Source organism: Tachypleus tridentatus, chromosome 13, assembly GCF_004210375.1.
Source record: "Tachypleus tridentatus isolate NWPU-2018 chromosome 13, ASM421037v1, whole genome shotgun sequence".
Taxonomy (NCBI): Eukaryota; Metazoa; Arthropoda; class Merostomata; order Xiphosura; family Limulidae; genus Tachypleus; species Tachypleus tridentatus.
In genome coordinates this window covers 151147263-151159383 of record NC_134837.1, presented here as the reverse complement: position 1 = coordinate 151159383, position 12121 = coordinate 151147263, and the positions used below count along the sequence as shown (strand labels likewise).

The window sequence follows — 12121 nt, the reverse complement described above, 5'->3', positions numbered from 1 at the left end:
AAGATTGAATACTTGATAAAATGATGAATTTTTGTTTTCAAATCACTGACGTTCTGCGATTAGCGAAAATATGTCGACAAGTTACGTGATCAAATATTCGGACAAACCATGTCTTTTTAAGATTGTTCTAGAAATTGCATGAGCTATAACCTGTCTTAGTTCAAACCTTGACCTTTAATATCCTCTAAAATATCTAGATTCTAGATCATCAAAAGAGTTTACTTGCTAGTCGACAAACAATTTTATTTTCCCAAAAGATGCTCCCTTCACACACACATTTTCACGTATATAAGGGATTAAACTAAGCTTAAGTTAAATATATTATAATTGACTGGATTTGAAGTGTCATTTGTCTCTTAAAATATATTTTCCTTGCGCGAATAAAACCGTATGAGAACAATGATCCTTGTGAAAAGGGAAAGCAGAGTGAGATACTCAATTAATTACAGTTTATCCAATAATGGAGGAAATATGCTCTGTACTCAATTAGAGTTTAGAATTTCGCAATTTTAAATATAGAAAGTGAAAAAGCTGAGAAACCACTAGTTCGTCATAAGAGTGAAAAACGAATTTATTCAACAGTTTACTTGTTATTACAAAATGTAATCAATGATTCACTTCTATCGTGTATTTGATTCCGTTACTCTTGACATTTCGTAAGACATCTCCGAAATGTATGATAGTTTATTTTAAAACTCATAAAGATAAATGTATGAGGTTGGTTTTAGCTTAAATGTCACATCAGTGATTGGTTACTCTAGTTTACCAATCAAGTTTAATGAACTGAAAAAAAGGTGAAATATATTCAACATCTCTTATTACTACATCTTAGAAATCCAAGCATACCTATGGAGTCTTTTATATTTTGTTACACAGATTTCATTCTCAGTCGAATGATTATTTCACATCTTGATTTAATAAGTATTACACTGAAGAATATAGGTATAGCATTGTATGTATGGCTGCGATGTTACTTAAACAAACCCACGAAAATTAATATTAGCTCTTTTAACATTGGAAACAATACGGATTAGAATATGCAGTGTCGATGAGAAAACTTTTGTTTTTATAAACAAATATTAAAAGATTACTGAAGAATATTATAAGAAAAATTCATAGGTAATGTAGATAATTTAGTTTTTTTAATGGCTTACGGTACTTAAAGATACGAAAGCATCATCTCAATTGTTTGGTATAACAAGACACTATAAATTTTTGTTTATTAGAAGTTTCAAACTTATAGACGTAACAAATAACGAACGTGGTTATTTTATTTACTTCCAAGGCGTATACTACTCAGTTTAGTCTAAATAACCTGAGATTTATGAGGAAACATTTCTTTATTGTATGTATGATTACCTGAATGTCTTAAGAATTCAAAAATAAAAACAAACGTAGTTTCAAAATTAACAGGAATATTTTTTCAGACATAATTCTTATTTTTAGTAGTATTTGTTAAATATTGCTATGATTTATTTGCTTAACCAAAGCAAACCTTTGACTTCACCAAACTATAATTAAGATCTTATGGACTGATACTGAATAAAATACTTTGTGAGTTGGCATGCTATAAATTCCTGGTTAAGAAGCAAATGGTTAGAAGTTAAAACTATATATTTTATAAAACACACGTAAAAACACAAATCTGAAATATTTAACACATATGCTGGGTATGAAAGATATTCAAAAACAAAGTAAGAGGATTGTACGTACTGATAATCTTAACAAAAACAATCAATTCATCAGCATGAGGTCCATGAAACCTTTACATGTCTTTCTATATTTCTGTACTCGCTTGATTTTTGTTCATGCCTTCACTTATCGTTATTAGAAAAAAAAGAAAATATAATCAATTTGGAATCCACTGAAGCAGTTATTATAAGGTTGGTCTATGACAGAAACCAGAACACTTTAGTAATGCAGGTCGTTAAGGGTTTTTCGCAGGTACACTGTTATTAAGTTGTAATGACTTTGTGATAAATTACTTCAATTTTTAAAAGTTTTTTTTATACCAATAATTTATGGAAAGGAAGGTTTCTTCATGACATCGAGAACCTTCCGCTTGCTTCAATAGCTTTAATAAAGAGTTTAGAAATGAGCTTTTTTACGAAACATATAAACCATACTGCTGTTACTGGAAATTGTAGAAATTCCATTTGTTACAATATCTTAAAAACGGTTATTGTGTTGAAATCAAAAGCTATGTCCATTCACCCATTAACTATGAATCTCCTTTCATGTATTTAATAGATGAAGGTATAAAAATAAAACCATAATGGGTGAAGGTACCCGTGAAGAAAGCAGACAACGTATGTGTGAGAAAATGTTCCTCTTTCTTCAGTATTTTATTATTAAATTACTAATGGCTTTATTAGATGTTAATTGCTTACCTTACTTTATGAAAGGTAGAAATTGAGTCGCTTAAAAGATTAATTACTTGTAGTTTTAAATCCAAACATTGTGCTTCTCAGTGACCCAGTGGTATGTATGTGGACTTACAATGCTAAAAACCGGGTTTCGATAACCGTGGTGGACAGAGAAGAGATAACCCACTGTGTAGCTTTGTTCTTAATTACAAACAAACAAACAAATCAAATCCAACAAACAATAGATATTGGAAATGTGATTTAATTTAAATGTTTTTATCTCGTGCAAAATTCTTAGCAAACAATCATGTATGCCAACCAACAGTTTCCAATTACCATATAAACAAAAATTTATCGTAATTAAATCAGATATCTCTGGGTGATGCATTGTTTGTTTGTTATTATGTACGAAGCTACATAAATATTTATCTGTGCTCTGCCAACCATGGGTATCGAAACCCGATTTCTTGCAGTATAACTCCGCAGACATACTGGTGTGCCACTGGAAGGCCTGGGGATGCAAGCCAAAGGTTTATAAAAAGAGTAAAATTGTACCTTACTTTAGAAGTCTTTTTTATACCCCCTCTTCCGGCAAAACTCCTGAAACAGTCGAACAGTTTTCCGTTACTGTATTAAAAATTATAATAATCGACCCAGCCAATCCTGTATGTTAACACACACACACAAGCATAATGGGTTATGTTTATAGTACGGTACCTTAAAAAAGTCCAACGTAACACGTACAGTCATAGACGTTTTCAAGCTCTGAAATATTAAAAATAGTTTTACCTTATACGTTTAAGTCATCTTGAGATACTAACAAGATTGGCCAATTTTTTGTGTATAGCAATTTTCGTAATGACGCAAATAAGTAACTGAATAATATTTGTTGTTAAGAACAAAGCTGCACAATGAACTATATTTGCTGTGCTCACTACGTGCGTCGAAATGGAATTTTTAGACTTATAAACCTTCAGACTTATCGCTGAGCTACTGGAGGGCAAGCAATTGAAAGGCTATATTAATTAGGTATTTCATATCCAAACGTCCATCTCCTTTACAAAATTAGTACAGTAAGACAAAATTGCTTTAGTACATAATGACGCATGTAAGGAAAACATATGCCTTTACTTCCTTGTTATTGGGACATACGCATATGCATGTTTGTATGTGAATTGTACTTCAGCTATGACCGCCTAGCTGTTATGAAAAGACTTTTAAAATCATATTGTTATAGGTTTTCACGCTTGACATTAATGTTTAAATGTTAAAGGTATTTTTCATGGTAGATCGTCTACGTGATCAACTTTATACTTCGTGTTGTTTAAACTCGTCTTTTCTGTTGGAATCTATTAGTGCATTATTATATACGGCTTTGTCATAATGGTAACCATTGACATATTTCTATCCCCACAAGTAAGTTAGCTTACTGATATTTCGACTCGTTTGCTTGTATACAAGAAATGATTCAGTTGAGGACTTAACTCTTTAGTAACTCAGTGCCAGTGAATAACCAAGATATAAGTAAAGCTGGTTAGTTGCTGACCTGACATCGTTACCTATCGAAGTTGTGTAGCGTCTTCCCTAACATCTTTTGGAATAGCGTGGTTGATTAGTCATTAAACGAAGATAACAACAAAAGTTCAGTTAACAATTGCTAGAGGAAGTCAATGAACAAAATCAGTGATGGATTCACATTTATGAAACTATTGTCAATTAGAAGACATGATAATTGAAAATAATCCCAGTAAGTTCACTGCTAGTTGTAGCATTCCCATTTACAAAATATAACACTTACAGTGCGGCCCGGTATGGCCAGGTGGGTCAAGGCGTTCGACTCGTAATCTGAGAATCGCGGGTTCGTATCCCCGTCGCACTAAACATGCTCTCCCCTTCAGGTGTTTGGGCTTTATAATAAAGTTTTTAATGAACTTGTTTTTATTCAAACCTCAAATCATCAAAACTAACATTGTTATGCGTGAAGAAGGTTCAATGTCAGCAAAACCTGGAATGAAAATATATACATTGAAATTTTCTGATTGCATAAATATTCAGCCCCGAAGTCAGTACTTGGTGGAAGCTCCTTTGCCAGCAATTACTGCTTTTTCCTTTTAAAATCAAGCCAGTGTGGCTTTGGCTTTGGTTTTGGGTCATTGTTCTAGTGAAATGTGAATTTTCGACCAACTTTTACAATCTTCGCGAGGTCAAGCAGGTTTTTCTCATAAATTTTCTTGTACTTTGTACCATTCATCTTCCCCTCAATCTTGACAAGCTTCAAAATTCCTGTTGATAAGAAACACCTTAATATGATGGTACCAGAACCATGTTTGACAGTTAGTTGATGCGTTGTGTTGGGTTTGCGTCAGACGTAATGCTTTAAATTTAAACCAACAAACTCAATTTCTGTCTCCTCTGACTTATAAAATCTTCTGCCACATGTCAGCAGTATCACTTATGCTTTGTCGTAAACTACAAACGAGATTTAAAATGATCCTTTTTCAGTACTGACTTCTCTCTTGCCAGTCACCTATACAGGCCAGTTTTGTGTTGGGAAAGGGATATTGTCGTTGTATGAACACTAACTCCCATCCCAGACATAAAACTTTGTAAGTCTTTCGAAGTCACTATTGGCTTCACAGTGGCATTACTAACAAAATTCCTGCTTGCCCAGCTGCTTACTTTAGAAGGACGAGCTAATCTGGGTAATGACTAGATGGTATGAAGTACATTCCTGTTCTTCATTGGATTCACTATTATGTTAGATTTTTACAGAAACCCCTCAAAATATGAAATTTAAGTCTATAATAAGCACTGGAATCTTAAATTTTAAAATAAATTCATGGGGTTATTTGTCATTAATTGCTAGGTTATCTTCTTTTTGTGATAGAAAACAAAACCTATAAAGCGTATTTATATGCCTAAGCCAAGATCTAACATGTTTATAGCTCATTAAAGTTTACGAATGACACTTTTCGTTATACTCAGATGTCAATAGATGTCGCAGTGTAGTCTAAGAGTCCAGTTAACTGACGTAAAATAATACATTGGTTTCATGTTACAACAAGTATTATATACAACATAGCGAACAGGAAATCCTAGAACACAGTTCTTTATTAAAAGTTGGAGCTCAACATTTTTACACTATACTAATGAATGGCGATAAAGAAAATCTCTATTATTTGAACATAAGAACTTATACTTTATTATATAAAATATGGTTATGTATCAACAAAACATATAATGTACAATATTGTGCAATACATACAAAACATTTAAAGTGTATTTTGTTTTTTTATTGCAAAATTACACATGTATCTGTACTCTGTTCACCACGGGAAACGATTTTGTTTGTTTGTTTTAGAATTTCGCGCAAAGCGGGATTGACCGTTACATTATAACGCCTTCATGGCTGAAAGAGCGAGCATGTGTGGTGCGACCGGGATTCAAACCCGCGATCCCTCAGATTATGAGTCGAACGCCTTAACTTACCTGGTCATGCTGACCCGCTGGGGTAACAAATTAGTGATGAATTAAGCTATTCTTTTTCAATTAATTACATTTAAAATATTTACGTGTTTACCCCTTTTACGTTAAAGGCTTGTTTTTACCCTTCTTACCGTTAGGGTTTCTACAGCAGGAGTTGTTAATGTATTGTTCTTCGTTTCGTTAGGGACTGCAAATCTGTGCAAAACAGCCCAAGGAATGTGGCAGGAACGAAAAAGGAAGTCTAAAAAGTTTATCTCACGAAAGGTCGTAATTAAAACACGAAGTACCACTGAGGTTTTTATTTGTAAAGCAATAAGAAGAATGAGATAACGATAAAAAGTTGTAATTTTAACCACATTCTAGGTGTTTCACTTTACTGTTGAAAAATGGAAGTTTGCTTTTCTATTGCAGTATAATGAGAATTATTGTCATCATAAACGAACTCAGAATAGCATTTGCTACTTCTAAATGAGAGTACATGAGCTTATTGCTATATGCGATGTTTTAACTTCAAATTTATTTGCAACTATTGCAAAAACGTTTATCTTGTATTATGAACCAACTTTTTAAAACACATGCTCCGAGGTTTTGCATATCACAATCTTTCTTTGTAAACAATTGTATTTAACATGATAAAACTTAATTGAACAGTATTTCCTTGTAAACAATTGTATTTAACATGATAAAATCTTAGTGAACAGTATTTCCTGGTAAATAATTGTATTTAACATGATAAAACTTAATTGAACAGTGTTTCCTTGTAAACAATTGTATTTAACATAATAAAATCTTAGTAAACAGTGTTTCCTTGTAAACAATTGTATTTAACATGATAAAATCTCAGTAAACAGTGTTTCCTTGTAAACAATTGTATTTAACGTAATAAAATCTTAGTGAACAGTCTTTTGTTGTAAACAGTTGTTCATGCTCTTTATAGATTCTTTTATCCTTAGAAACACGTGTTTAAGAACATTGTTTCATCAGGAATTATGTCTATTGCATCGATGATACTAAATCGTTACATTTTTCAGGTAATCTTTTTTTCCCCAATTAACCAAGTTAATAAACTGACATCAACTTAATACATTTTTCTGTCAGTTTTCATTTATTTTCACCATGATCGCTAATAATAATTAGCTTTACAAGAAAAAATGTGTCCTAAGTTAAACTCTATTTCTGCGTTAATCGTACTTGAGACTTTGCCCTCACGTAAAATGCTTAACATGATACGTTGTTTATGTAAAATATATTTTTATAAATGCATAAAATTTATAATTGTTTACCTTATAAAAGCAAGTAAGATAACTAATACCGACAGCAGTTAGTAATCCGTTAACCTCAATGAAAAACTTCGAACAATCGGTACACATATTCTTAATATTATACAGACTTTTTTCTATACAACACTGAAATACCAATATAATTTTTCTGCAAATTTCCTTTATTCAGTATTTCACACCATCGCTTTCGCTTTCATCACCTTGGCTATAACACTGTTTCTTACACGACAAGCCACTAGTGGCGCAGCCGTATGTCTTTGGACTTATAACGCTAGAAAATGGATTTTGATAACCATGGTGGGCAGAACTCAGATAGCCCATTGTGTAGCTTTGTGTTTAATTATAAAGAAACTCACACAACAACGACTTAAATGGATTATGTTTTGTAATTTTTTATTTGCAGTTGTTATCTGAACAGACTTTACAGTTGAGTAACTAACAACTACAACTTTCTGAAGTTCTTAAACGCCACCAATAATCCTCAACTCACATTAATGTACCTCAACGTTTGTTAACATTATTTCATTGAGTGGCTTTCTCAGTTGTAGGGAGAGCCTGTTTTCCAACGAAAACAAGATTGTTGAGGTTGAGGGTTGATTGTTTTGTTTGTTTTGAATTTTGCGCAAAGCTACTCGATGGCTATCTGCGTTGTTGAGTGTTGAGATTATTACTTAAGACACTTTTTGGATGCAAACGGTTTGTACTGCTTCTTGTTTGTATTGTTTCTAACAGTCTTGATGTGGCATAGGAAATCTGCCAAAATCCAGTGCAAACAGATTTGTATTGGATGTTTTAGAGATTTCGCCTCTAAGATCTTAAAATGCTAGTAACACATTCCGCAAGGTGATTACCAGGTAAAATATTTCTTTACACTGATCTCAGAGAAGTAAAATAATTTCTTCTTGTGTGTTGACCACCCAGTAACAACTGCAGTTATGAGTTTGCGAATTATGCAGCAATTGTAAGGGAAATGATAAGTGTCAGAATCAATATTCCTTCTAGTGATTCAGTGGTAACTTTGAGGTATTATAACGATAAAATCCTAAGTTACCCGTATTGGGCACAATATAGATAGCTCATTGTGTAGCATTGATGTTAATAACATGCAAACAAACAAATAGAATGTAAACCCACAATACACTGATGATGAGAACGATGGAGAGTTTGAAAGTTTAAAAGATTAAGATATTTTATAAAATTTACGTTAAGATCCAAGTATTGTTTATCACATCAAAATAACTTCATAATAAACCTGAGTGAACAAATTTATTACATTTTACATTTTAGATCACTAAATGTTGTTGGTATGGGCCATACTGTATATACGATTTGGATAACAAACCTAAATAGTTATAATTACTTACACTTACATGATACACATAAATTAGTCGTGTCTCTATAACCAATGTTTGTTATTTTGATGAGGTATTTGATTAAGTTTCCGTTATTTTAGAATAGACAATTATCGCAAAAATAATTGATTTTCTTTGAAATTATGGTTTCTTCAAAAACTACATGAGGACCATCTTACACAAACCATCTTAAACTAGAGGAAAAACAACTAGTCAACACCACTCACCGTTAATTCTTTGCTAACGAAAAATGTGATTGGTCGTAACACTTTATAACGTCCTCACAACTGAAAGGGCAAGCACGTTTGGTAAAGAGATTGCGAGTCAAGCTTCCTAACCATAATGCCATGCCACATCCGAGATAAGAATTATTGGGAAATATATAATAGTCTAGAAAATTGTTAACTATGATATATTTACCTTAATAGAAAAAAAACAAACATTGGATAGCAACGTTAACTAGTTATTTCACAATTATATGCATATCCATTATATAACATTCAAACATTCTAGTTAAACATCCAGAGAGCGAAACTCTCAATTCTGTCAAACAACTGTATATTTTATGAAGGAAACGGCGATTCTAAAAATGCTATTATTTTCTTAGCATAGCACTACAGTTTTGCAAAAGAGTAAGCTTCAAAGGCGTTTCCTGAAACGTCTGAGTTTTGTGAAACAAAGAAACATTTGTTTTAGTGATGGAGCTACTACCATTGGTTAGGTCAGGTACCATTATGGTACATCTTGTGGCGCTATTTTCTAATCTTATAAATGCGTAATCTTGTAATAGCTTAAAACTATTGAAATATAAAGTTGTAAAATCTGTGCTATGTAGTTATCTTTCACTTCTTTGTGTTTCCAATTACATTATTAGGAATGTCATAACTGAATATCTAAATCTGTTTAATCAAGCTTATCCTTAAGAAATAAAAGAACTTCAGTGCAATATATACTTTTATATTTTGTTAAGAAAAATTAGATAAGAAGGAAAATGATATTCAGATGGGTTCTTTGTTTCGTAAATTATTTACGTAAATATATCCAATTAAAAAATATCAGTCTTTAATTATATTTGTTTAATCAAATATTTTAATTTAGTGAAAATATACTCACCGTGGAAATATAATACCCAGAGAACACAATGTAGCATGGTAGTTGTCACGAAGTGGCCACTGTTCAACACGTGAGTAACCTACACTACTTCCACGGTGTGAGTGTCACTACTAGGAAGAGTTAGTCAATTTCATCCCTCGTCACATTTGCAGACAAGAGCGCTCTCTAGTGACAGGAATAGATCGTTCGCTAGTTTCTCAATTAAACTTGTAATAAATATTTATTTGGTGTAATTATCTTCCTAATTAAAACAGGTCGAGAGATACACAATTAATATTTAGAAAGACAACAAAACAGGTGGATTAAAAGACTAATAAAATATAAATTTTAATCCAAATCACAATAAACTTTACAAAGTGGCTCCATAAGCTGAAACTAACATTTTAGCTAATCGAATAAATTAATATCAGTAAGTTTTACAAATTCTCTGAGCTAGGCATACTTATTTATTGTGGTCTGGGAATCAGTGGTTCAAATAGTTAATCTCCATATTAAAGGATTTGGCAAGAAGAAAAAAATAAACAGGTATTAATCTAAATGCCATAGTTTTAATCCTTGTAGTAAAGACCGTTCAGAGCCATGTGGAAAAAAGTATATTGGGAATCGCTTAAATAAACGATGAGATTCATGTACAAAAATCACACATCATATATTAAATGCATATATAAATAATGGCTTCCTACAAATATTAGTATTCAGGGAAATGGCAAAAAACAACAACTGATAAGAATGTTCCCTGTGCTTAAATCATCATTCCAAAGTAAGTCTCTCATCCCATCATTTTTAGCGTGGCAATTCGATTGTAATAAGTACCTCCAATGAAAACATCCTAATCTTTTGGCTCCACCTTTTCGCGTGCAGGTATCAGGGCGTGTTCTTCCGTCCACTTGAACGTTGCGGATTGATAATCCAGCTTATCTAGAGACTCTGAACACCTGCCAGTATAGTCATGTGTACTTATACATGCAAGGCTGTAGTCCCACTAGAATAACGATTTCAGATGTTGGAGCTCTGTGATTAAGACCATAAAGGAGGAAAAGCTGAAAAAGCAAAACATTTTGACTCTAAATAATATTTCAAGTTTGTCGAAATGAAAACGAGAGAGGGTTTAAATTAAGCTTGACATAAGCTTTTGATGATATTTTGTTATATCTATCCAACATAAATTATAAGTAATAGATTAAATTTACAACCATGTGGAAGACTCAAGCAGCACAAATCGATAATGTACAGATTAGGAACATGGCTGTTTAGCTTGAGTGAAATTTATAGCTATATTATAAATCAATTAAGAAATTAAATTAAGCAGTCTGCACCTACCCGTATTTGCAATGCATGCTCAGACATAATAGCGGTGCGCGTAATAGTACACAAAATTATAATCACACGTGAAGTGTTACATCACTGACATAACCGGCTCGTAGTTAGGCCTACATTGTGTCATTCCTATCACGGGAACTTATATATATATTTATATATATAAATTTGAAATATGGAAGTATGCAGCATATTATGTTATATTTTTGTCACAGTTACAGCATAAGAGCATTGTAGCTATGTCTATACATGCAAAATAAAAGAACCTTGGTTTGATTTTAATGTTATGTCGCACAGAAGTGTGTTGCAATGCTTTGGAATTTATACGTTAACATAAACCTACATAGCTTGGCATTCTATGCTAGATTTAAAAAATAAAGATATCTTAATCAGGCCTGTAGTCTTAGGTTCGTACGACATAAGTTCCTGAGCTAGGACAAGAATGCTAAGTTGTTGTGTTAGATAAAGTAAGTATACAAAATCGCATTTGTAGCATATAAATATTGTATATATTTAATCTTACATTGTTAAATATGCGACATATATAAAACTGATGACTTTTACTAACTTTAACCGTAATAATTAATAAGCATATTAATTTTAAAGTAGTTACGTTAGATTTGAAACGTTAGAATGTTGCAGGTTTACTTTTTCTGGTTTGTTTTGAATTTCGCGCAAAGCTACACTAGAGCTATTTGTCCTAGCCGTCGCTAATTTAGTAGTATAAGACTAGAGAGAAAGCAGCTAATCATCACTACCCACCTCCAACTCTTGGGCTATTCTCTTACCAACGAATAGTAGGATTGACGGTCACATTATAACGCCCCTCGGCTGAAAGAGCGAACATTTTTGGTGTGACAGGAATTCGAACTCGAGACCCTCAGATTACGAGTCGAGTGCCTTAACCACCTGGCCATGCCGGCCAGGATATTCTCTTGTGAGTAAAAAAGCAATTTTTTAGGTTAATGAACTCAATTACAAGTGTGCTTTAACTAAGTAATTATAATTAACGAGTTACACTTATAACATAGATAATTATAATTACGAGCTTACATTTTCAACATTCTATTCTATTAATATAGAATCATTGAAATGCAGCAAGGCCTATTCTTCTAGTTCTATACAATGGAGGGTCATAGCTTTACTTAATTTGTTATACTTATGGTACAAAACTGTAATAATTATATTTCTTTGGTATAAGTTATGT

General features: G+C 32.4%; 1 protein-coding gene across 5 annotated transcripts in view; it reads right to left on the bottom strand.

Moving 5' to 3' along the window:
- The window catches only part of LOC143238933 (uncharacterized), an 89928-nt gene extending 80171 nt beyond the window's left edge, over positions 1–9757 (bottom strand). For 2 of the 5 annotated variants that reach the window (XM_076479589.1, XM_076479586.1), the window contains exon 1: positions 9598–9757. In XM_076479589.1, the coding sequence (XP_076335704.1) occupies positions 9598–9634 (37 nt within the window). In that variant the 5' untranslated portion in view covers positions 9635–9757. The remainder of the gene's footprint in view (positions 1–9597) is intronic. The other 3 variants (XM_076479587.1, XM_076479588.1, XM_076479585.1) reach the window with 3 other exon arrangements.
- Between the last annotated feature and the right edge of the window lie 2364 nt (positions 9758–12121).